This window comes from Catharus ustulatus, chromosome 7 (assembly GCF_009819885.2).
Source record: "Catharus ustulatus isolate bCatUst1 chromosome 7, bCatUst1.pri.v2, whole genome shotgun sequence".
Taxonomy (NCBI): Eukaryota; Metazoa; Chordata; class Aves; order Passeriformes; family Turdidae; genus Catharus; species Catharus ustulatus.
The window spans coordinates 33,574,637-33,601,268 of NC_046227.1; the positions used below are offsets into that span (position 1 = coordinate 33,574,637).

The window sequence follows — 26,632 nt, forward strand, 5'->3', positions numbered from 1 at the left end:
GGCAGTGAATACCTTTAATAAGGGATTTATTTCCATTAGGTTTGCTGTAACCACTTCCAGTCTCCCCTTCCCGTTACTGGATTGTGGGAAAATAGCTCCATGCTGCAGTGCTATGAGAGTGAGGACTGAGGGCTGCTAAAAACAAACAGTTTCCATGCCTGTGATGCATAGACAGAAATGAAAACCTGCCTCAGTTTGTTCATATTCCTGTGGAAATGTAAACAAGCAGATCCTGGTTTATAGGCAACCAGACATCAGCATTGGTATCACATACTCTGGAAAGTCACCTCGTCTTGTTGTCAGCATCATAACTGATGTGCAATTACAAATGCCCTTCTTTGAAATCAGTGCTTTGCTGTAACATCAGATATTACTTTAAAAGGCATTAATTATGGCAAAAATCCTGTCCTGTTGTTCAGTACTGTGTTATTTTACTGGAGGTCTTGGAAGGAGCTGCAAAGCAGGGCACAGCAAAGTGCTGCAGTCTTTATCCCATTGTCCCCAAGGATCCTTACCAAAAACATGGGAAAAAATAGTATAGGATGGCTCAAATAACCAAATCAGGGTGGATGAAAGATGACTTTTAGTAATACTGGATTCTTAACTTTGAACCACATTTCTTTTCCTTCATATGCTTTTAAGTATTGTTGGAACAGGAGTGGGATTGTATCCTACCTCCATGTGGCTGTGGATGTGCATGAGCAGCCCTGCTCTGTGATGTCTGTGGTTTTCTGGGGTCAGTGATGTCTGTGTGATTTACTGGGGTCTCTGTGCTGTCCATCCCTTCTCTGTCCAGGTGTGTGACCCCAGTATTATGCAAACCCGAACCCGACAAGTGCTGAGGTCTCCTGTCAGTTCAAAGCCCTGCCCTGAAGATTCACAAATGAAGCCATGTATTCTTAATCAAAATTGCTTCCAATACCAGTACAACGTAACAGGTAGGTCCAAATGTTCAATTTACCCTTAGTATGTGTTTTTAATTATGTTTGCCTGGGGTGTTGGTTAAAGCCTTGGTTTCAGTAAAGTTAATTACATGCCTACATTTTTACACATTAGTGGACAAATGCACAATTTTTGTATTTAAGTTGTTGCTGCAAGTACATTGGAAATAAAGCATGGTAAATGGGATTTTCAATGGGTTATCAAAATAATTAATTTAAAAATTCCAATTAAAAGAGTATCATCTATGTGGTTCTGGTGAAGCCAATAATACCAACAGGAGTCTGCTTTGAAGGCAGTATGAGTTATATGGGTGGGCATAGGATATTCAGAGCAAAATGCATTATTTAGGACCTTAGAAGCAATTGGTTCTGTTGCAAACAAATGAACAAAACAAAACCGAAAAATTCCTTTTGTTTTGACCAACTGAAATAAATGAGAAAGGCATACAGAGGAGAGATCTAAGAGGAGTTTGGGGGCTGGTGGGAAGGGAAAACAAAGCAAGATAAAATATATGAATATAAACTCAGCCTCTTTGTAATAAAAGCCCTGGAAACACAGGCAGCAGGATGATGCCTTTTTTATCATCACATTTCAGAAATGCAGAACATTTATGTGTTCATGTTTATCAAAGGTGGAAGACACAAAATAATAGGTTTTCTTCTCATCCTTCTTATTTATTGGTGGTGAATGGAAATTTTAGTGGCTTCTGTTATGCTTTTTGTTTATTTTAAATGGTGTTTTAAAGCTTATTTCAGTTTAGTTGTATTCTGACCAACATAATTTCAGACACGTAATAAGATATTAATTTTCTTCCGCTAGAAATACTGCTTTTATTTCATGAGTATTAGAGTTTAGTTTTAAATAATGGATAGCTTTGCCTTGAGACAAAAACAGGTTAAACCAGAGTTCCCCTTCAGAAACTTCCCCAGCTGCTTTATCAAAGTGAAATTTTACTTCAGACAATAGAGTCTTGTAGCAGTGCCAAGTGGATTGAACTGATAGCCTTTATCAGTGTTCAGCATGTGCACTCTGATGTACCGGTGTCCTGACGGCATACGGGACTGTGAAGAGAGGTGTCTCCTCTGAGACTTGCCTGCCTTTGAGAACAACTTTCTTTAGCTGGGGGTTCTTCTTGGGTTCCTGCTGACACGGGGAAGTGCTGCTGTAGGTGAAGGTAACACCCATGTTCAAGGCTTCAAAGCCAGGCTGGATGGGGCTTTGAGCTGCCTGGTCAGGGGAAGGTGTCCCTGCCACAGCAGGGAATTGGAACCATGCAATCTTTAAGTTCCCTTCCAAGCCATTCTGTGTGATTGTGTGTTGAGTGTAAGGGTGGCCTGCAGCAGTGCAGCCTCTGCTTTGTGTCTGCAGGCTGGAGCGGGTGCCAGCTGGGTGCCAATGCCACCTGCGGTCACGGGGAGCGGCGCCGCCTCCTCAGCTGCCAGCGCAGCGATGGGGCCACCGTCAGCATGCAGCTCTGCCAGCAGGTGAGCAGGGGGGGACACAGCCAGGGGTGTTCCCAGACAGTGGGGTGCCCTCTGGTCCACGCTAAGACATTCCCCATGCACGGTGGGAGAGTTTTGTATGGTGCTGGGAGCGCACGGCAGAGGGGTGTCAGTGGGTGCTGTCACTCCTTGACTCGAGCACATGGGGCATGGCTACCAACCCTGCACTGTCCCAAAGCTGGGGGCAGGACATTGTGTCCTGCTGGTAAAAATCTGAGGTTGTCCTTTTGGAATGAGACCCAAACACTGAGGGATGCTTGGATGTGAAACGCTTTGACACTGAAACCACATTCACCCACTGCACCCTTGGGAGAGCTCCCCATAAACACCATGCTGGTGCCCTGCTGAGTTGCTGCCAGTTCTTGTTTGGGTGCCTGGCTGTGGCAGGAGGTGGCTGGGGCCTGGGGAAGCTGATGCCTGTGTTTCCCTGTCACAGCTGCACCTGGAGAAGCCCGTGCCCACGAGCAGCCGGTGCGTGGTGGGGTGTGCCGTGGACTGCCAGCTCTCGCCGTGGTCAGCCTGGTCCCAGTGCTCCCACTCGTGTGGCACCGGCGGTGAGTCCCTGCCTGACCCCCCCTAGCTCAGCAGTGCAGCACAGACAGCACCCACAGGGCCAGGTGGGCTCAGGCAGTTCCTGAGTAGGGGTACAGAGCTCAGGGATAACCTCGATCCACACCCAAATCCTTCAGAGGTGATTTTGGACACTCGTGGTCCTGAGGTGGTGACTGTTTAAGCACAGCAGGCTATTTTCAAAGTACTCTAAAGTGAAAAATGCAGCTTAGGGGACAAGTGGTCAGATGTCTGGAGGATTATTTATTATTAATTCAAACTCTGAGAATTCAGTCACAGCAACTGTTAACCCCAAAGATGGGGAGTGTGTAAAGCTAGCAAAGAGCTTGGGACTGTTACAGGATTCTGAACAGATTAATAAATAAAAACAAATGCTCTGCTGGAGTTATTTTTAGTAACATAATTGTATCCCATTAAAGAAAACACACAAAGGCTATTTTTCCTCATTTAGTGTATGCCTCTATCTCCACCTTGCCATCCACAGGTCCCTTAACACTTACATGACCTCAGTAACTTCAGCAAGACTTCCTAGAGCCAATAGTGCTCACCAGCATACAAAAAGTGCAAGGATTAGGACCTTTCTCAACTTGATTTAAAATACCCTTCAAGTATTGACATGAGGAAATGCATTGAAGGTTTTATTCTCAATAAGCTTGGGACTTTATTTCCCAGGCTTCTGATGTGCATTAGATGTACAGCTAATGGTCTTTAAGATGCAAAAGCCATAATGTGTATTTGAATCAAATTCACTTAAGGTCAAAAAGAAAAAAGCTCTTAACTTCCATAAAATGATTCCTTCAGATGGATTCCAGAGATCAAAGTGTGTTACAGAAAAAGCTTAATATTTGGATTAGTGCTGTTCTTTCTTTGCTGAGCTTTTAGCCCGTTTGTGAAGTAGTGCTTTCTTAACAGAAATGAATAATTCATGGACAGTGTTTTAACAACAACACACTGGGAGTACTATTAATTCCAATTTTTTTTCCTTTAAAATCCATTTTGCAGTGTTAATGCTTGTGTTGCTGAATAAACTTAATTTAATTTTTTGAGTGTTCAATCACTTACTAAGTTAAACAGAATACAGTGCAAAAGCAGGTTGTTTTTATGGTTTTTAGCATGCTCAAGGAGCAGCTCACCCTATACAGTACCTGAAGGTTTTTCATCCTGAGCTCTTATATTGCATATATGTGTCTGGCATTTGGCCCCTGATCCTGAAGTGCTTGTGCAAATTCCAAAGACTGGTTGAAGAGCTGCCAGTGAGTACAAGGAGTTACTTCACACCTAAATCAGAGGAAAGCTGGAAACATTCATGCCTTGCTGAAGGAGGCTTTCCAGTGAGTGTCCTGGCTTTAGGTACCAAACTTCATTGGGGCTGCCTGAACCACACAGTGAAGCCCAAGCTCAGCTCAGTTTATGGGTCATCCCTGATCCTCAGAGATCATAACTCTGCTATACTGCTGGCTGGAGAGCTACTGCTGTTGTTTAACATGGATTTAAAAGCTGGAGATACTCTACTGTGAACCTACAGCAGCTAAGCAGCTGGGAAAACTGCCTTAAAATTGTGTCATAAAGCCAAGTTTCACTCAGTCCTTCTCTACCACTTGAACAACTTTACAGGGACCCAAGAGTCTCCTGAACCTTGTGCCAAAGCATCAGTGAAACAGAAGTACTCTGCATCCAAGTTATTCCGAGCACTCAGCTTATTTTCTTGCAGCTTCGGTCCTGATCTGGCTTAGTTGGAGCTCCTGTGGTACCAAACATCCCTGGTGGAGGCACCTGGGCACCAGTCCTGTGGCACTGACCCTGTGTGGTTCCAACAGCACAAACAGTGACACTTCAGCTGCTTCAGTGAGTTCCAGTGGGTTTGAACACTCCTGGGTGATGGCAATAACAGAGGAGACTTCACTCGTGCTCTCAGCTACAGGTGATGCTCCAGAGGAGCACAGCAAAGGTTTCCAGCCAGAAGGGTCATGGGCTGTGACACCTTGGAAATTACCCTGAGTTTCTCATGGGCATTCGTGGGAGTAGGATGAAGCCTCAAATTAGATAGGAAAAAACAAAGGATGACAACAAGCTGTGGGAATTGGCTGTAGTGAACACTCGTAACTGCTTCCCTTTGTCTGTAAATGCCCACAGTTTGGTACAGCTAAAGTGCAAGGCTTAGGTGCTCTGTGTGCAGAAAAAATTCACAGCAAGTTGAACACAGCATTACTGCATCAGCTCACAACAATATTTTGCTTTTCTGGCTTTTTTTGGAGAGTGTGTGAAAGACCTGCAGAAGTACCATAAAGGACTTCAAAGAGAAACATAATTTAAATATAATTCAGGTCAGAATTCAGTGTTGCTGGATGTGTATTTTCATGTGTTTTTTTTACTCAAGCATTGTTGCTAACAATTTTATTCTCTCCTTCTCTTCCAGTAACAGTTTGATATATTTTGATGAGTGGTACCTTTACTCAGGTTTTATTTTATGGAATAATGCATTTAAACATGAAGTGGTGCTGCTGTGCATGTGGCACTGGCATCTACAGCTCTGGTACACAGCAGCCAAAGGCGAATATATTGATTTTTATGAATGATGATGAATAAAGCAGATCTCTCTTTCCTGCCTGCACTGAGCCTGTGGAGATGTGTAATTGATGTTTGCCTGTTGCAGCTGCAGTTCTGGGCAGCATCTGCTCAGGATGCTGGATAGGGCTTTAGGCTGACACTGGTTATATATAAGGGTTCCTTATATCAGTTGCTGTACTGCTATGAAAAGATGTATAGAGCTGCTTTAATGGATGATGCTTCTGTGGCCTGAATCAAACTTACTGGAAAGATGTTTGGTAAGGATAATCCCCAGCAAATTGAATTTCCTTTGTTAAGGCAAATGAATACATGAGGATGCTGAATTTTTCTACATAAACGTTTTCCAATCCCACATGGCTTCTCCAAGTTCTCTAAGAGGAACACTAAATTGTATAAAACCACCTGCAGCTGTGCTTTACCACTTACAAAGCTGACTTTATCAGATAAATTACAGGATTTTCCAGGGCTGAACATGTTGCTGCACCTTACTCAGTCCTCAGAGCCCCAGGGACCGTAATGGGCTGTGGAGATGTGAATGCCTGCACCAGAGTGACCTGTAGGACAGAAGTGCAGGGGCACAAGGATGCACACAACAGAGAAATTGGATTGTTGTATTCTTCCCTGGATCATCACTAATTTGGGAAAACGTTTTTGGTGTTGCCTTGTGAAGAACTCCTTGTGAAGCTACTCAAACCTGGCAAGCTCCAGTCTGACAGTGGGAGATGGTGCTGGGGCTGCTCCAGTGCTGCTGGAGGGACTGGCACTGGGAAGGGGGTGAAAAGCCCTTTTTATCACCTGAAAAGCCCTTTTTATCACCTGAAAAGCCCAATTTATCACCTGTCCCACTTGCTTGTGACTGGACCTAACCTGACCTCCAGGCCTTATTCAAGTAACTTGCTCCCTGCTCTGTTTTGTGGTTCAATGATAGAGCTGTTTCTGATGTCTCTGCTCAAAGTCACTGAAGTGGTTACAACATGTTGGTCATTGTGGCTGGGATGAAAAGCAGCAGGAATTTGAATCTCCTTGGTTTCACCTGTGACACATCACTTTGTGGGGATGAAGTGCAAGTAATGGCAAGAATTTTTGGGGTGTAAAAAATCTTCCTCTTCTGATTTGAAAATATAATCCAATAATCCTGAGATGCAATTCTTGCTGACACAAAACAGAATTTTAAGTGACCAGCACTAACAAGACTGGCCTCTTTTGATTTTTCCCTTTCAGAACTAACTGGAGGATATGAAGAAATGTTTATTTTCAATTTCAGCACACTTTCTGTCCTAATCTTTGTATCATATAACATTGCAGAACAGAGGAATCAGAGATGTGGCCAGTTCGTTGGGAAATTAGAGAACAATTCAAAGGAAAATTAAAGAAATAACTAGGATTGCTTCAACTCTTCTAGAGTTTCTATTGGAAACAAATTAATTTCAGGTGCAGTGAGATTCTGTTCTGCCTAGGCAGCAAAAGATAAGGTATTTTAAAAGAAAAAATTGAGTTTTTCTGCTACTTGAATAGTAATCAAGCACCTAGATGATGTTTTTGGAGTAAAAAAAAATTAGAGCCTTCAGAAACTCACTGCAATCATTGTGCAAAGAAAGGTTTCAATGAAATTTCTGTCTTCAGTTATTCATTCAGTGTTAAAGGAAGGTGATAGACTGAGTCAAGCCCCTGCTGACCACTGGGACTGTAGTGAGTTTCAATAGTTTGGATAACCAGCTGTAGGAAACCAAAATGGAAAGGAAAGCTGTTAATTCCTCTTTCTGTTCAATGATCTTCCATTTACATATTGCTAGAAACATGTTAAACAGAGTGTACGAAAGGAAATTATTTAGTTAATTAAAGTGGCTTGATGAATGCTTCAGGCTTTCAAGTCCCTCCTAGTGAAATTGGATCTTTTAACCTTGGGAGACCTCCTTTTCCTTAGCTCCATGCAGGGAGCTGGTGCCTGGCAGAACCCTGCAGCCACAGGCTTCCCCTTGTTTCCCAAAGAGCCTTTTCCATTGCTCACCCATACTCAGCATTCAGCATTAAGACAAATTTGGGAAATTTGGTGTCTGACTGTAAAGGAAGGAGCAGCTTTTTTTGGCCAGTGGGCCTGGGGAGAGCTATTGTGGGGTTCATCCAACAGCAGGCTGGGAGATTTCCTTTGCTCAGATCTCCCAGTGAACCACAGGAGTTTTCCTTTCTTTTCCTTTTTTTTCTTTTTGTGCTTTTCCTTTTCCTGTCCTTCTCCTCCTCCTTCGCTTCCACTTCCTTCTCCTTCTCCTTTCATTTTTCCTTTCCTTCTTCCTTTCCTTCTTCCTTTCCTCTCAGCTGGAAGGACTTTTTCCACCTCCTAATGTATCTGATTCTGTGATGGCTGAATGCAGAGTCATGTGGGTAACAGCTTTTATCATCACTTCTGTTACAAACTCCCCGGGTCTAGGGGATTAAAACTGGAAAAGGAAGAAGTCTTAAAATTGGTTTTAATGGGTTTAAAAGTGGAATTCAGTGGGTCAGAGCAAGGGAATAAAGGTGAGAGCACTTGCTAAGGTATCCATCAGTGCCTTTTCCAGATGTCTGCTTTTAATTTCTGTTTGCTAAAATGTTTTTGGAAACCTTGCTCTGTGTATAGTCACGATGACAGGTATCAGAGATGTGCCTTACACCTGCAGTATCCTTAATTAAAAACCATGTGCATAAATAGCTGGGAGAAGGATTTTGCTGGGTGTTGCAGCCTCCCTGTTTCGCAGGGTGTTTGCTCCCCCACCAGACTCCCCTCTGCTCACAAAAACAGCTGGAGGGCGGTGATCCAAAAGGGAGAGCTCCACCACAACACCTTATCTCTCCCTTTGCACTGGCTTAGCAATTACCACTCGCCTCTGCCTTGTTGTATTTGTCTGCCCTTACAGCCCAGACCTTTCAGTTTCTAACTCAAATCCACACATACTGAAAGACAGGCCAGAAATTTTATCCCCAGCACAATCTTCTGCATCCCACTGCATAAGGGCTTTTTCTTTTCCACTTTTCTTTTTAATTGGAGATGGAATTCTAATTGAAACATTTTGAGTGAAAACATTCCTGGACATAAATGGACAGCAAAGAAGGCAGAAATGGAATTGCTGTAACTTTAATGAATATATTCAGTTTTATTAGTTCAAAAGTAGTATCATAATTGCTTTTTCCATTCAGTGGCTGAAGAAGTTTTCACCAATAATAAATAGGTTTTTTAATGGAAATGGTAGAAGTGGTTATGGGCAGTAATAGCCACTACAGTGTTTGCAGTTTTCAAATTAGGTCCACATAATTGCTCATAAAAACAAAATTTCATTTGTTAAAAATCTCTGGAAACATATTGAATGTGCAATGGTAGAAATGCTGCTGCTATAGGAATTATTTTCCTGTCATATTTAATAATCAGGATCTAGTCAAGTATTTAAATGTGTTGCATAAACAAATACTATATTTGGAAAACATACAAAACCGTGTTTAAAAAGTGTGCTTGAAAATATCAGTGACTGCATTTCTTAGACTTCGCAATCGCATCCCTATTATCCAAACAGTCTTCCCAATTAATTGCTTTTTTAACAGATTTTAGCGCTGGGAAATGAACTAGGAATGCTGATAAATTACAAAATCTGTCTTTCTTTGTTTCTTTCTCTCCTTCTCTCTGGCTGCATCTCTGCTGGGCTGCGTGCTGTCTGTCCTAGGCCAGATGGTGCGTGGGCGCTCCGTGGTGCTGCGGGCAGCGGGCGAGGGCAGACCCTGCCCGGAGCAGCTCACCCAGCACAGGAGCTGCCCCGTGAAGCCCTGCTACAGCTGGCTGCTGGGCCCCTGGTCCCCCTGCACCGTCCAGGTAGGGCTTTCTCCAGCACTCTCCTGTGCCTGGAATGGCAAAATCCATCATCTCCTTGTGGGATTGATTGCTGGTCGTGGGTTTGAGGTGTGGCTGTGGCTGGTGGAGGGCTGTAGGGAAGAGGGGGAGGTTCAGGAGTGGTGAACCCCTGCCTCTCATCCTCCAACCATCAGCAGCCATTCATGAGAAGTGATTCGGGTTCAAGTACTGTGAGCTCATAGAATTACTGCAGGGGATTTATGGAGTGAATGTGTTTGACTGGGCACAGTCGTGGTGACCTGTAATTTAATTATATAAAATATCTCTAACAAGAAAATAGATACACTAGATATCAAGACAGCTTAGCCTTTTTTAATCTTTTTTTATTTCCATTTTTTTGAAGGACTCTATAGAAGGTCTTCCCCCCCAGGTCTCTGGTACAATAGTGTGAGTTTTTGTATGAAGGACTGGTTTCTACTTTCTCCTTTCCCTGGGTATCTTTTTAATGATCTAAAATTGTCTGGATTCAGTTCCCATGTGCTGTCCCTACACCAGCCACCTCTGCTCAGCACTGGGGCCATCATTTTTTCACTGACAGTGAACTTCCATCAAGCTTGAATTGACTTTTTCTTCCCCTCCATGCTTTTTCTTCTCTCCTTATCTGCTAGATCACATTTCCAATATTAAAACGCATTAGTTGGTAACCCAGTTTAAGCAGAGGTGAATCTTTCACAGTGAGGTTTATCAGCCTGCTTAAATCTGGCTGGTGAGATGGAGGTAGGAGGATGTGGTGGAAACGAGCCCTGTCTGGTCCCAGGGCACAAGACCTGTGCCAGATCTGTGGCTGCTTCTCCACATGATCTCATGTAGGAGATTGAAGCCAATAATGCACATAAAGACACACATCCCTTGTGATTTCTGCTCTGCCAGTGCCTTGGATACCCACGTGGTTTCTCAGTGTGGCGGAGGGACGTGTAGTGAATATGTGAGTGGCACAATAAATACCCAGAATTTTCTCAGGTTTTCACAAATGAAATGTGGATTGTGACAGTCCAACGTCAGAGAAACAGAAGTATATTTATATTTTCTCTAATCAGCAACTCATTGCAGTTGTGATGTGAATGTGATCCTTGTGTGTGCTGTACTCAGCATGTATTAAATGTGTATATGACATATGTAGAACATAAGTAGAACAAAATGATAGTATCAGCTGGTATTTTGTCTAGCTAACATAAGCAGATTCTGTTAAACATCAGGGAAGAGACCTTCATAGGAGCTAACACAGCTGATAAAAAATTAGTAGGGGAGCTGAATTAAGGCCGTGGCTTACTCCAGATAAATAACACATTGTGCAGATTAAAGTGTGCCCATCCCAAAGGCAGCTAAATTTCAGCTCAGAGCGAGTAATCACAGCACTATACCATCCCTGCATTCAGTGAGTTAGAGCCTGCTTCTCTCCTTCAATTACCACAGAGCAGTTTCTCTCCCCTTTGCTTTGTTTTGGAGAGAAGCCATTCTATTCATGTTCACTTCTCTTTAATGAGGTGCTTAGGAATTAAATGTAGTTCATAAATACAGGGTGATTTATTCCTGTGCTTTACTGGAAAAGAAGCTTAAGCCTGCATTCTAAAGAAAGCTTTCAGAAGTCCTATTTTCAGGGATGCTTTGTGAAATAAGGTAAAGCATCCTATGGTAAGACCAGAATGCATAGTGTGAGAGTGTCCTCCTGTAATAATAGAAACGGGACAATTAATTATAAGGCTAAAATATTTTTCCTTGTATTATAACTGAGACTGCAATTCCTAGTTGTAGGAGGGCTATTTTATGCTAAATTGACTTCATGTGAATAATTAGAGGTGTATCTGTGGTTAGGAATAGAGCCTGCAAAGTGTTCTGTGTTGCTGATTGTCACAGTATGGAAATCAGTGTGTTGCTCCCCAAGTAATCTCACACATCTCAGGCACACCTGTAGCAGCATGGGGCATTTCCCCTGCATTCAGAGGGTGCAGAACTTTGGAACTGGTCAGTACATCCAGTTTTAAAGGGTTACAGGGTTAAATAATTTTTCTCCTAGAGTTGAAATGGTTTACCCTGGTTAGCTTAAGAAAGAAAAAAAATTAACAATGTCTGACACTGTTCATCATTTTTTCCATTAAGGGAATGTAAGTGGAATAGCCAGGCATCATCAAACATGAGCTGGCTGACATTCCTAAAAAGACTCAGAACCTTTCCTTTCTAACAGTTTTAAAAGCACTCCCTTAAATGTGATCATGAAACACTTCCTCATTAGAGAGACTTTTACCTGATTAAATGCTCATCAACCTGTGAAAGCACTGCCCAATCTACTCTTTACCTAAAATAATTGTGCACACAAGAACCCCAGTAAAAGCCAAAAAGGGAAAACTTTTCTTGAAGGCACATCTGGGTGAAGCATCTCATTAGGGCCTCCTGTCTTGTTAGAGTGTTATATGTGGGAATATCAGATGGGATGTGAGAGAAGGCTCGTGGAGATGCTGCCTTGCATGAGTGTGTCACTGAATTCCAGAGGTGCCTGACTGCCCAGCACAGGAGTGTAAACCTTCTCCAGGGTGAGAGGTGGAGGCTCTGTGCAGGTGCTGCTGGAGAGGCACGCACATCCTGCATTTAGGAAACCCAGCATGGGTTCTGCATCCTCAGTAGGGTCAGCACAGGGATTTTTGCAGACAAATGGCAGGAATCCCTTGTGAAAGTCAAATTCCCACATATTTCCAGCAGGGAGATCATGACTCAAGAGGCAAATCCTGGTTCTAGGCAAACCTCAGAGGATCACTTCTTCCAAAGAAGAGCATTTACAACAAAGGATTGATCCCCTGAGTTTTGGATATGTGATGGTTTCCTTGGCAGTTCTCTGATTAGCAGCTATTCCCTGCATCCTCAGTGTGCCATTGCTGGCACAAACTTCCTCTGGTTCCACACCTATTAATTAGATCTTTAAATGTATAATTTTGGGGACACAAATAATTTTGAGGATGATAAGGAAGTTAATGCAGTGCTCCTGCATTGCTTAAGACCTTTTCAAATACACCAGAAAGTGTCTCCTACTCTAAGTGACAGGGTGACATTTTAAGTGTGTTCAATTGATTGTAAAAAGCCATTGCTGGTGTTGAAAGAAAGCAAGTAAGTGGGAGCCACTGTTAAAAAGCAAATCTTTCTCTTTGGAATTGTTTTGATAATTTGTAGGTTTGGGTTTTGTTGGGGTTTTTTTTGTTCTAGACATTAGAAAATATGAACGTAGCTCCAATATAGTGATAGAAAAATGGAGAGTGTTGCCTGTGGCGTTTGATAGTGGAAATTGTTGAACTGAAAAAATTTCTTTTTGACCTATTTATTTTTCAGTATTCCTCTTATTACTTATATATTGATATGTATATAAATAATTACAGTAAATTCACGAATACAAGCCGCACTGATTATAAGCCGCATCTCTGGGTGTTGGCAAATATTTTGGTTTTTGTCCATAGATAAGCCGCACACGAATATAAGCCGCTCTGTCGTTCGCAGCGAGCACCCGCGTGCAATTATTAACAGAACGGCGGGAGGGCGGGGTTTACTGGCTGAGCTAAGGCTGTGCAGGCTCGGCCCGCTAGGGGCCGCTGACGGGGCCAGGTGGTCCAGCACGGTGCTGCCGCTCGGGGCCGGCCACCGCTGCCCCTGGGCTCGGTCACCCCGGGTCGGCGCTGCCCTGCGGTGGCAGGCAGGGACGAAGCTTCCCCCGCTCCTACGGCAGCGGCGGCGGGCGGGGACGGAGCTTTCCCGCGCCCGTGGCGCCGGCGGCGGGCAGGGACGGAGTTTCCCCGCTCCTGCCGCGGCGGCGGCGGGCAGGGACAAAGCACCCCGTCGGCTCCCCGAGCCGCGGCAATGGCTGCGCGGGGCTCCCGTCGGCTCCCCGGGCCACAGCAATGGCTGCGCGGGGCTCCCGTCGGCTCCCCGGGCCACAGCAATGGCGGCGCGCGCTTCCCCCCCCCCTCCCTGGGCCGCAGCAATGGCGGCGCCGGCTTCCCCCTCCCTCCCCGGGCCGCAGCAATGGCGGCGCCGGCTTCCCCCCCCCCTCCCCGGGCCGCAGCAATGGCGGCGCCGGCTTCCCCCCCCACCCCGGGCCGCGGTAGGGGCGGCCCGGGTCCCCCCCCCCCCCTCCCCGGGCCGCGGTAGGGCCGGCCCGGGTCCCCCCTCTCCTCCCCGAGCTGCAGCAATGGCGGCGCCGGGCCCCCCCCCGTCTCTCCCCTGGGCTGTGGCAGAGGAGGAAAGAGAGCTCTCCCGCCTCTCTCCCCGCCCCCCGTGCTGCCTACACGGAGCCAGGCTCCACCCGCGGTGCAACAAAGTAGCGATTTGTAACAATCGCAAAATGCCGACTTTGCAGCTGCTCGGCTCAGCACTCTGGCAGGCACTTCTGAGGTTGTATTAGCCGCTCCTGATTATTAGCCGCATTTCCGGTTTAGGAGCAAAATCTTAGTCAAATTGGTGCGGCTTGTATTCGTGAAATTACTGTACATACTGTTTGTAGATAAGGTGTATTTTTGAAAACTCTTCTTGTCTTCTCCATCATTTAGTCATTCTTCTAGTCACTTCAAACTGGAGATACTGCAGTTTGATTAGTGTCCATTTTCCCCAAGAATATTCTCCCTTAATCTTCTGTTCCCAACAGCCATTTCTAAGCACTGTAACTCAGTGGACAGGTGCATGAGTTTCTCACACACCATTAATCTCAGACCACAACAGAAGTTTCAGCAGTGAAACAGTAATTTAGAACAGTAAGGCAGTTACACTGACTAAAGTGAAACACTGTTAAAAACCTGGAGTCTGGCTGCATACAGTAAATCTACACTAATACTTCTTTAAGATGCTTTAGATGAACAGCTACTCTAAATCCAGCTGGTTATGCTCTTACTCCCATTTTATTGTGGATCTGCAGCAGAAGGGAGGAGAGGATGCAAAAGCTGCCAGGTGTGTGCAGGAGAGGTGTTCTCGAGATTCCTGCTAGCAAACCTGCTGCTGGATGAATGCACTCAGTAGGAGCCATTCTGTTCTGCAGATGAAGTCCATTATTTAAAAGAATCCACTGCCAGAAAATCCAAAGGAGCATTTCCCTTGGTTCTATAAAGGCAATGTTTCTTCCTTCTCCTTGAGTTTTGTTTACTGAATTTCTCCAAAGTGCCATTTCCATGAGGTTTCAGGTGTGTGTTCATAAGGCGTCATGCAGACATGAGGCACCTGAGCAGCATCACAGCTCTTCATCTGATGAGAATGGAAAAATTCCACCCTCTAGAAATAGCCTCAGTGCTTCATCTCTCAGAGCATCTTGATCATAACTTTAGCCAAGGAATTTCCCACTAAGGGATATCATCTTCAGTAGTTTGGTGTATGTCTGGGTATTTCAGGACTGGGATGATGAGCATGGAGGGGCTCAGAGGGAGCCTCCTTTTTCTTGTTCAAATGGGGCTTAGTGCTGGCAGGTGATGGCTGACTTGGGTTGGTTTTTGATTGTGTGTGACATGAGTTGGTGATCTCTGTCTGCTCCAGATCTGGTCACTCCTTTTTGAACATGACACAGACAACCCAAGTGCAGATTTGTGCTGTTGCAGGGTTTAAATCATGTGAGTGCTCTTCTTGTGTTGTGTCATCAAAGGAGTGCAGAAGAAGTGTCTGTTCCTTATGGGCAAGCCCTGCTCTTGGCTTCTTAAGACAAGCCCAAAATGTCTGTGTTGAACTAACTTGGCATTAATTAGGAATCAGTAAATTCATTAATTTGAGTAAAAGGCATGAAGGGCAGACCTCAAAGATTGTATTAATCCTTTATGAATGTGTCCTACTCCACACCTTTGATAATGACACACTTTCATGTGTGGCCCTGCCCGTGCCTCTGAGCTGAGAGATTGCTGTCTGTCTTCTCATAACTGTTTCAGACCAAATTTGTATCTTTGAAGACTTTTCATACAGAATCAACTGTGTTTTTTCTGTCATCTGCTAATGTCATTGATGTGTGCCTCTGTTCCCTTTGATCATCCCCTAGGGTGGACAGTGTGGAGATGGATTCCAAGTCCGCAACCTCACGTGTGTAGTGCATGATGCATCAGTTTCTGCTACATCCAGACCAGTAGAAAATGCATTATGTGGTGAGCTACCATCAAAAGAAAGTGTGCTGCAGTTACCCTGCTCTGTGCCTTGCCCAGGTAAAGGCTTTGGAAGGTCACAGTGAGTTTTCTGCCTGTGGTGGACATGCTCCCGTAGTTCTGAGTACTGTCAGCCCTTGTAGTACAAATCTGTGCTTCAGCAGATCAGGGAAATGCTCAGTCTGCTGTTTCTAGACCACCTGAGCAAGTCTTCCTTTGTTTTTTGAGAAAATGAGATATCCCATGAAGCAGAAAATCCAAATATTGTGTACTACTGAGAGACATCCTAGGGATATTTCACTATTAAAGCTGATGCATGCTTAGGTTAGCCTTATCCTTATCCTTCAAGGCTAATTCTTTCTGAAAAGCTGTGATTTCTTGTTTCAATGTGCAGGTGACTGCCACCTGACAGAGTGGTCAGAGTGGAGCTCCTGTGAGCTCACCTGCATCAGTGGCAGGAGCTTTGAGACAAGCGGGCGCCAGTCTCGGTCCAGAGCCTTCCTCGTCCAGTCTGCAGAGAACCGGGAGAGCTGCTCGGGGCAGGAGATGGAGACACGGCCCTGCTCAGGTAGCTTGGCCTCAGCACTGCTTCCTGCCCAGCAGGAATTTGCTCTGGGTTTGCTGCAAGGTGCAGAGTAACTGGTGTTGGTGTTGCAGGAGGGAAGTGCTACGACTACCTGTGGCAAACCAGCCCTTGGCGAGACAACGTGCGCACGGTGTGGTGTCAGCGCTCGGATGGAATCAATGTCACGGGTATGTCCCCAAATGGCCTGGCACACTTGGGAATTAAATGTCTCCACATAGACTTTTCTGCATTTGTTGCTCAGAGGGAGTTGGGCATCCTTCCTCACTCTTCCAGGATTTCAGTCTGGATTTTTGTGTGTGGGAAAGACAGGTGGGAGCTCAGCAGCCTTGCTGTCTGCCCAGCATCACACATGTATTGCACAGGAGTGTTTGGGCTAATTGCCCTTACTGTCAGGTTGGTCATGGGAAGAAATGAGTGCACACATACTAAAGGGCTGCCTGGGCTTGCCTGCACAGCCCTCAGTTCAACCTTCCTGTGGCTGTGAAGAGCAGAGGAGAACATCACACGCATGGTAGAGACCCCATCTTCTGTACTTCTTCTCCTTTTCTTTTGTTTTTCAAAACACGGGAGTCTCAAATCACTCAAACTGTGAGATTCCTGCTGTTGCTGTGACCTACAAATTCTGCCAGTGCAGGATGAAAAGGGAAATTCATGGTCAGAACTTTGAAGCTCCGTGAGAGATTGACAAAGGCAGTAGGGCTGCATATCCATGGGATCTCTTTCAATATGCACAGGGTAAATGAGGAGAGAGTGGAAACGAAAATGCAGATGTTCATGTCTAGTTCTATTTATAATGACTAGTTAGGATAATAACGAAAGTCTTATGTGCAAAGGTTGCCAAGTATTTAAGAACTCATTAACATGTTTTTATTCCTATAGAAACACAGGCTTTCCCAAGTGAGGATGGGCAAGGGCGCTATGTGGATTATGTATTTTTATGTAGATAAGCTTAATGAGGGCACAGAAGATCTGCATCTAATTCCAGATTCTGTCCCAAACTTCCTATGTGGCCAGTGGCAAATTGCTTAACTCTGTATATCTCTGTTCTCCATTAACAAGATGGGTATGATAATGATTCCCAGCCTTGTTAGGGCAAATTAATTAATGCGATGCCTACAGATATTATGCTAATGTGCTTAATAGACTAGTATTTAACTATATAAAATAAGCAGGCAAGCACTTCTTACACTGTGGTGATGTGGTGACAAAAGCATTTTGAAGCATGCCCTTGGAGGCACTCAGTATTTTCTCTTCCAGGAGGGTGTCCTCTTCGCACCAAACCTGCTGAAGTCCAGCACTGCAGCCCGGCGTGCAGAAAACCCTTCTCCTACTGCACACAGGTAACTGCAGCACAGGGCTGGGAAATTAACTCTGCGAGATCTAATCAGTTCGATTGCGTCTTAGATTGCATTCCAGGAGTTAGAAAATAGTTTTGTTTGTCCGTGGTACCACCTCGAGGATGTTGTGGGAATTTCATCCTGAAAGGAAACCATGAACCTGCACAAACGAGTGATGGAGTATTTATGTGGTGTTGCAAGTTTGGGTTTGTTCTGTGGGGAGAGTTTGTTTTAATTTTACAATTAAACCTCTTGGTTTAATTTTAACTGAGTGCTGTTGCACTGTTATTTAGAAAAGGGACTGTTTAAAACCTCTGTAAAAGAGGAGATAAAGGAGCATCAATCACATGTTTGGATCAAGAGTATCAGACCATCAGACAGATGTTATAGATAAGACAATTAGCAAAGGAAATATTAAAAAACAATTTAAAAATTGAAATCTAGAAAACTGAGTATCTATTTAGCAAACCACAGACTTCTAAAAAACCTCATGAAGAAACTGCTTAGTGTGATCCAGGGTAATGGACATTTGGTCATAAGAAAGCTTCACTTTAGATAGTCCTGTGAAATACTGGAGTGGAAACATGTGAGGAGGGTTTGGGTCTGCAGGGGGATTGGTTTTGGTTTGTCTGTTCTATTGCCCAGCAGAGTCAATGGGAAAATTGTTACTGACAAGAGGAGTTTGCCACAGATTCCTTTTGTTAAGCCTGTTGGGATAAAATATTTATATGTTGGACTTCTCTGTAATTACTGACTCTTTTTCAACCAATTCCCCAAATATATTTGGGCTTTTTTGAACTGAAGTGGGCTTGCAAGTACCAGTTCCTGGCTGGTTTGGTTTGGTGGTGATGAATTTGCATGTGCAGGTTATACCTTGCAGTTTGTTCAGGCTTTCTTACAGTGTGCACTGTTCTGTGTGAGGGCACTGCTTGGTTTAATGCTGAATTCCTTTTATCTCCCAGAGAGGAGTCTGTGGCTGTGAGCGGGGATATACAGAAGTAATGAGATCAAATGGGCTCCTGGATTACTGCGTGAAGGTACCAGGTTTAGAAGATAAGAAAGCTGATGTTAAGACCATTGCCGGAAAAAATAAACCTGTCAACTCCAAAATGCATGACATTTTCAAAGGATGGTCTATTCAACCTTTTAATCCAGGTGAAAAACTTAAATATGAACGGAATAGATTGTCTTTAGAAGGTTTCTGTAGAAGAAGGGAACGAGCTTTGTAGATGATAACATCAGAGATTTTGTCTGGGAGCTGCAGAGCGACCTCCCAGTTTCCAGCTCGTGTGCTGTCTTTCATACCTTTGTGCCTGTACAGAGGAATCACAATCTCTTATGTTGAGAGATAGCAAAGGCAGAACAAAGCAATAATATTTTGCAAAAGTGTGCTCATATGTGATTTGGGGGGATGTTTAGAACTGTTATCTGATGATGTTTCTAGAAGTAATATGTTTGGACTAGGAAAGATATTGATCACCAGCACTTCAGAAGTTTCAGAGCAGAAAGTGCTTAAGATTTCATTAAAGAAAACATCGGTTGTTTCTTGCCATATTTCAGAAATATATGAAAAGAATGGGGTAGAAAGTGTACAGTTTAGTCTTGAGGGTTGAAGTTACAACATTAAAAGTGTTCCACAAAGGCAGACAAGCTGCTGTGCCCAAGCAGCTCATTCCAGGTAATCTTTGACATCCACAGCATAAAATCCTTCCCAGTTGGAACCACAGGCTACATATGCCCAGACTGGTCCAATGCTCAAAATATCTCATTCCCATTTCACTGTTGTTTTGAAGATGAATTAATTCAAAACAAATTTCTGAAATGCAAATAGGACTTTAAAAATGAGAAGCAAATGTGTCAGGCTCATCAGGTTTTACTGAAATGCATCTGTTCTCTTTGTATTATAAAATATTGGCAGTGCAGTTCTTCCCCCTCTTCAGGTACCTGACATTGCATTTGTTTGCAATTAGTTCCTAATGAACAGGAGACTTTGGAAAACATGTAGTGAAAGGTTCTGTTAGGGTATTCAGGGAACCATAATTCTGTCTGATATATGTGATCACACTTTGAATGTTACATTTACATATTTGATTTGCAGACAGTGGTTAACCTTTGCATTGACAGTCTCTGGGCTCACAGAGCTCAGTCCAAAGCCTTTTAAAGTTGGCTGCTTTTTGATCAAACCCTTCATCCAGTTCACCCACGCAGTTCACCAGCACTTTGAGTCATAGGTTTGGGGTTAATTGCCTTTTTGTCAACATCCCTGGCCCTCTGTAGGTTGTCTTACTTGGGTGTCATCTCTTTGGCTGTACCTTTGTGGGGTTAGAAAAAGGGAGAGAGGTGTAGGTGGATGCTGCAGTCCTCTCTTTTTAAATCAGCATTTGAGTCTGCAGCACTAAAAGCTTCTGGAGGGCTTTACCTCAGTGCAGCACCTGTGAGCCAGCTCTCACCCAGGGTCTGCAACAGAAACAGTGACTGAACAATTACATTGGTGTTGCCTAATTTTAGGGCATAAATGTTATAGAAACAATGTATGGGAAAGGAATAAAGGTGCTCCATGTGTGCCAAGTGTATCTGCAACCCTGTGGCATCCTGCAGTTCACTCTTCAGACCTCAGCTCAAGGCTGGTGCTCTTCAAATCACTCCCTTTTGTCTAACTTCACGGCAAAATGTGTAATTGCTCCCCTCAAAGAGGCTCTCAGGCTCAGTAGTCTGGGGATTTGCAGTGGTTACTGCTGGCTGAGCAAGGAAATCACTGTTACCTCCCTGTTCTGCTGTTGATGGCAGGTCTGTGGTGAGAGCTGCCTGTATGGATGGCACTTAACACCCTGCAGCACCACAGTCCTTGACATTATATTGGTCAGTGAAAGTACCTGTGCCTTCCCCAGCTTATCTGTGGTTTCCCTTCCCATTTGCAGTTTGGAACACTAATTTTATTTTGATTTAATGAGGCTGACGTTTTTGTTCTTTTAAACGCTCTACAGGAGTGCACAGGACTGATTACAAATCAGGCTGTTTTTTTCCTCTCTTAACTACACTCTGAGAGGCCAGAGTTCAGGTACAAAAACTTTTCCTCAACTTGAGAGGCAATTTAAATAGCATTGTTTAAATTGTCAGATGACATGGTCCAATGCCTTCTGCTGGGGATGGAGAGCAGAGCTGCCTTCAGAGCAGACATGCTGTGATGCCTTTATGGGGCTGTGACAATCCCTTTGCAGGATTGCTAAATATTTCTAGGCCATCTCCAGATGAGAGGGCAACAAATTTCATACCTAGACTTCAGCAAAATAACACAAACAAACCAAGCCAGATCTGATGAACAGAGCTCTTCTCACATGGGAGAGAGTCTGCAAGTGTTTTGAGGAGCAGAAAAAATCTGAGAGGTACTCAGCCTTTCCACAAAGTCTGGAAGAAAAATGAGAAAGAATGGGATCTGATTAAATGTGTTCCCTTTGAAAAAATTTGTCATTCAAACATAAAATGAAAACCAGGCTCAGTGATTGTCCCTCTCACTTGACTGAATTTGAAATGGCCTCTGTCAAACCGTGTCTGTGGGCACGGCACAGGTTCCTGTTCCTGCCTCCAGTGTGTATTTGCAGCTCTGGTGATGTGAATCAGCTCAGACTGCTGCTGTGTGGAAAAGTACCAAACCTGCTCCCTACAAGGAAAGCTGTCCAGCCAGAAACAGAGCGAGGAACAGAAATATTGATCTTTCAAAAATTGCTGTTATTATTAATGCAAAGCTTGTAATTAAGGACCCGTCCAAGTGAAGTGTTCTGAGACAAGGGAATGTTTGAACAGACTCAAGCCCACATGCATGGAGGGGTTCCTGCAGGGATCCTGACTCACTGCAGCCCAAAAAGCCCAATCCACAGCCTTACCTTGTCTTAAAGCCACTTGTGTCTGCTGCTCCTGTGGCCCAACCAGAAGCTCTTTCCCAGCTATATCCCTCTTACTGTTACAAAGCCTATTCTTGTTTTTATTCTAAGCTGAATTTATTCCCATTTGTGGCCCAAGTGTTTCCCAGTTCTAAGCAGCTTTTCCACACATGCTTGCTGGTGTTTACCCCAGCTGACCCCCAAGTATTTATAGAGAACAATCCCATCCCTTCTCAGCCCTCAGTTAAACACATCAGGTGTTGCCTGTGTCTGTCTGGGGCAGCTCAGCATTGAACTGCCTCTACCAGAGCAGCCACTGGGCTCTGGAGGAAATGCACCCCAATTATCCTGTGCTTCTGCCCCTGTCCATTAAGACTTTGTATTTAAAATTAGGGATTTTTTTCAGAAATCTTCCTTGCTATCAAAAATATGGGGTTTATTAATTACTCCCAGCCAGTCCCTGCTGTGTTCCCCGTCAACGATGCTACTAATTGCTCTAAAATTGATCTCTTAAAACTTTGTGTATTTTCAGAATAAAGTTTTTTATTCTCTCCTCTTCTACATTTGTCCTTTTTCCTCTTCTTCCAACAGATGGTAAACTGAAGGTATGGGTATATGGAGTATCAGCTGGAGGGTTCTTCATCATTGTTTTCCTGATTTTTACATCCTACCTGATGTGGTGAGTATGGCAGGTATTCTGTCCTTAAATAAAAGCTAGTTTGCTTTTACTTAAACAATCCAAAATACATCACAACACTGCATTGCAGGCATTTAATGCTCAAGGCTTCAGGAAAGGATGGAGGTTTGACTACCTAAGTTCCTTCATTCGGCCCCTACCTTGCAGTAATTAAAACTCTCCCAGCTGTAAATTTAGCAGCCATTATTCTGAAAAAGTTTGGTGGCCAAGCAGAGAGAGAATTATTTTTGGTTATCAATAGGCCCTTATATTTATTCAGACTTCTGCTGGGATTAGAAAGGAATTTTATTATATTCTTCAAAAAAAAAGATAAAGTAAAACTGAAGAAAGGCCAGGAGACTGATTGGAACAAGGAGCTGGCTTCTGCTCAAGGAAGGACTAAATAGAATAGGGACATTCAGCTGAAAAATGATGTTTGATGTGGCAATACAATAGAGATCTATGAAATCATGAATGAGGGGGAAAAAGGGTGCTATGGAATTTTTATCTCCCACGATAAAAGAAGTAGGAGGCATCTGATTAAATGGTCGTTTAAAATAAACAAAAGATATTATTTTGCACACAGTGCATTTATTACCTTGTGAGCTTGCTGCTGCCAGGGCTGTGCATGCCAGGAAGATAAATGGATTCAGAGATGGCATAAGAGTTCATGGGAGATTGGGTCTCACAATTAACGAATTGTGGTTTTTTGGCTGTTCGCTGCAGCTCAGAAAATCTCTAAATAGGTTTTTGCAGTGAATACATCAGGTGAAAACATGTCCTGTGTCTAAAGCTGCTCTTACCAGCCACTGTTAGGGACAGGGTACCAGGTCTGCACCTTTATTGCAGGGGCTCTTGGGTTCTTCTGAGATGAGGGGTGTCTGCCCTCCTGCAGCACAGCCAGCACACAGGCAGGGGAGGTGAGCCCAGCCTGGCAGAGCTCACCTTGCCCTCCCTGCTTTGGAAAGGCACTGCCATGGGTGCCTCTGGCAGTACAGAAAGGGAGAAGTGGGAAGCATCCAGGTGTCCTGCATTTCCTAAGGATTTGGCCTGAACTTACAAACATTCGTGGTGCAAACTGGCCCAAGCCCTGTCCAGTCAGGGCAGGCAACCAGAGAGGCACAGCCATGGCCTGACAGCATCACTGCCCACTCTCATCCAACAGCTTATTCCCTTTCATTCTCTTAGTCCTTCTCTCATTCTTTCTCTTGGCTTAAGAGCCCAAATAACAGTCTAGGAGCTACAGCTCCCTTATTTTCCAAGCCATGTAGTTCCAGTCTCTGCTTCACAGCAGAGGATACAGAGGATTTTTTAAATAACATTACACACTTCTCCATCACGTGGAGGCTGCTGAGGAAATGCATTTCTCAATAATAATTATTGTTGCTTCAATACCACGCCAGAGAAAAATGAGAATATCCCATTCCCAGAGAGCTCATGTTCCAATTTTTCTGTGAGGTGTTCCTTGTTCTGTCAGCTGTGAGAAGAGATGGGAGATGAATGTGTTTTATTTCCTCTGCAGGTGGGGGGCACAGCTGGCTGCCCCTTTCTGCCAGGCTGTGTGTCCATTCCACACATGTGAGAGCACCAGAGGGGCCATGTGGTGCCACCCAGTTACAGCACTCAGTAGCCACTATGGAAAATTGATTTTTTAAATTGAATTTTGGGGCTTGACGATGTTTCTGGGCTTGTTGCAGTTTGTAATTTTGTCTTCTGAAATGCTTTTCTTGCAGCAAAAAAACAAAGCAGCATCAAAGCCCTCCACCACAGCAGAAGCCTCTAACCCTGGCCTATGATGGAGACATTGATATGTAACATGAACAAGAAATCCAAATGTAGACATCAACTGCCTTAACTGCTTTCTTTTTTGGAACTCTCCGACTTCTCAGTTTTTTGAGGAATCTCCTGATGTATAATATCCTGGGCAGAACAGAAGTATTGCAAGCTGAAAATTTTGCCACCTCTTTATAAAAAAAAAAAATTGAGAAAAAACCTTGGACCTTGTGAAATTTTTCTGAAGAGACCAGAAACTACATCCCTTCCTGTTGAACAGTGGGAATAACAAAAAAGGAAAGAAAGAATCTACAGACATCGAAAGGAATTAGTTTTAAAAAAAGGCATGACAATCCCAAGGAAATTGTGACATTTACTGTAAATGACAAGTTTGACACAGCATCATTATGCACTATATTAGTGCAGGGTTCTTTATTCTTCACATACTTCAACAATGAGTTTTCTAGTGTTTACATTTCGTTCAAAGACTTTAAAACCAGATCATGTATTTTGAGAAATGCAAGGAAGAATGAGTTGAAGTGTCTGAAGTTATCAGGTTTTTTAAAGTTTCTTCCTTCTTATCCTGTTTTCTAGTCTGGAATATGATTTTGCTTCATTTCCACCTACAGGACAGAATAAGGATTGTTATGAAAAAGCATAGGTGGTTTCTTAACCAAGAATATTTTCTAAAGAGCTGAGCAGATAGGTGTTTTGATGAATGGCTAGAGGATTTGATTGTTTAAAAAGGATTTTAAATTAAATTAAATCATGTAGATACATTATGGCCAGTTTAAATTGTTATTCAGTTTAATTAAAACAAACTCTGCTTTTGTATTTAAATTTTCTTATCTGAAATATTTATAAATTCCTTTTTTTGAATTTAATTACCTGACCTCATTTAATATACATCAAACACAAATGCAGTTTGTAGAAGGTCTTGCTTTTTTAAATGTTTCAGAACCACTGAGAAGTTACATATCGCAAAATTCTGGGAGCATTTGAAGAGGGTAAGTGTTTATAATAGTGTGTGTTGCAAGTAAGAAAGTGCCATCTTGTGGTATTGACTTGTATTTATAAGCAAATAAAATGCTAAAGAGAGTGAGAAAATTGCTTCTGGTATGTTGAATTAAATGTGTGTAAACAACTTGTGTTATTAGTCATTTACTGAGTCTGAGATTGGCCTTGGATTTCAAACTCCTCTGGCATTATTTTGTGCTGCAGTGATTAGTGAGAGAAAGAGTTCAGACAAGTACAAGTCGAGAGAATAATTGCAGGGCTGGAGAATGCTTGGTCTTATTTTTAACTCAATGCTGCTGCTTATTCCAATAATCAGAAGAGAAAAAGAAGAATTGTTACCAGCCCAGCAGCTGTGTGGTCCTTCCCCATCAAAGGTACCTGGGTGTGACTGGGTGTGACTGGGGCAGAAGGCCTTGCTCATCTTGTCATGTTGTTATTCACAGCTTTGTGAAGTGGTTTGAATGTTATGGTTTTATTGAAAAAATGATGGAATTGTAGATAGGTTTCCTTCCCTAGGTCGGGATCCCACCTGCCCAGCATTGCTCCTGCAGCACTGAATTGAGATGGTATTGTGCCACTAAGGCAGGGTCAGGAATGTGCTTTTCTCTTCCCTCATCACAGAGAAAGGCTGATGGAATTGGGAGGGGAAATTGTCTCACGTGTTTCTGGCCCTGGAGATGTTCTGCTGGCCCTACTTTCCACCTTACAGCTGTAACTATTTATGGAATATAAAGCAGGATCTGGTGTTTCCCAGTAAACATTGGGGTCCTAAATCTTTTTTCAACAGCACCCTGTAGTGACCCATTGAGTAACATCTACAGAGAAGGAATTACAAGGGAAATAATGATTTGGCACCATTAGGAACACTGACAGATCTTAATATATTTTGTCTGTGGGATACCATGTCAGCAGAGTGGTACTCTCTGAATAATGAAGGAATAAACTCAATTAAACATGCTGTTCAGCAGGGCATTGGAGTGGGAAAGTTGGTGTAATAATAGCAAAAATGACAGCTGGAACATGTGATCATTGCCCTCAGCATCAGGGTGAATTACAATCCAAACCATGATGAAGAGACAGCTCTGGAGAGACCTCAGAGCACCTGCCAGTGCCTAAAGGGGGTACCAAGAGAGCAGGAGAGGGACCTTGGACAGAGACATGGAGTGACAGGACCAGGGGGAATGGCTTCAAACAGAGGGCAGGTTTAGATGAGATAGCAGGAAGAAATTCTTCCTCGTGAGGGTGGTGAGGACTTGGCACAGGTTCTCCAGAGAAGCTGTGGCTGCCCCTGGAAGTGTTCAAGGCCAGGCTGGGTGGGGTTTGGATACCATGGGATAGTGGAAGGTGTCCCTGCTCACAGACCTTTAGTTCCCTTGTGACCATTCTGTGACTCAATGATTTGCGTCCAGCACAGGAGGTGTCAGATCCTGGGGGAGGTGAGCAGCTGCAGGTGCAACACTGCAAACTGTGCTCATATTGAGGAGGTGGATCTGGGGCTGTGGTTCAGTTTGGTGCCCCTGTCCCCCTCTGTGTGCCCACTTGTGCTCCTTCTGGTTCCCTCTAGGGCTGAGCACTGCTTGCAGAGCCACAGGCACAGGGTTGGTGCTTGGGGACGAGAAAAAATCTGCTGCAGAGCTGTTGCAGTTCGGTGGTGCCCTTTAGGGACTTGTTCAGAAATGCCCAGGAAATGAGTGCACCTGTTTGACTTGGTAAAATAGAATAAAATAAAATAAAACAACAGGGAAGGCTCATGGGGCTGCTGTTGGAGGCAGCATCTGCTGACTGCATTGTCTGTACAGGAATCCATGTCTGCTCCTCATCCA

The 26,632-nt window shown here is 43.9% G+C and overlaps 1 protein-coding gene across 1 annotated transcript in view; it reads left to right on the forward strand.

The window, feature by feature from the left end:
- The window catches only part of THSD7B (thrombospondin type 1 domain containing 7B), a 239,071-nt gene extending 214,135 nt beyond the window's left edge, over window positions 1-24,936 (forward strand). Inside the window, exons 16-26 of the mRNA XM_033065271.2 lie at window positions 797-938; window positions 2,311-2,426; window positions 2,881-2,998; window positions 9,272-9,417; window positions 15,443-15,602; window positions 15,937-16,110; window positions 16,200-16,295; window positions 17,386-17,468; window positions 18,428-18,620; window positions 21,935-22,022; window positions 23,753-24,936. Of these exons, the coding sequence (XP_032921162.1) occupies window positions 797-938; window positions 2,311-2,426; window positions 2,881-2,998; window positions 9,272-9,417; window positions 15,443-15,602; window positions 15,937-16,110; window positions 16,200-16,295; window positions 17,386-17,468; window positions 18,428-18,620; window positions 21,935-22,022; window positions 23,753-23,834 (1,398 nt within the window). The 3' untranslated portion in view covers window positions 23,835-24,936. The remainder of the gene's footprint in view (window positions 1-796; window positions 939-2,310; window positions 2,427-2,880; window positions 2,999-9,271; window positions 9,418-15,442; window positions 15,603-15,936; window positions 16,111-16,199; window positions 16,296-17,385; window positions 17,469-18,427; window positions 18,621-21,934; window positions 22,023-23,752) is intronic.
- Window positions 24,937-26,632: the final 1,696 nt, after the last annotated feature.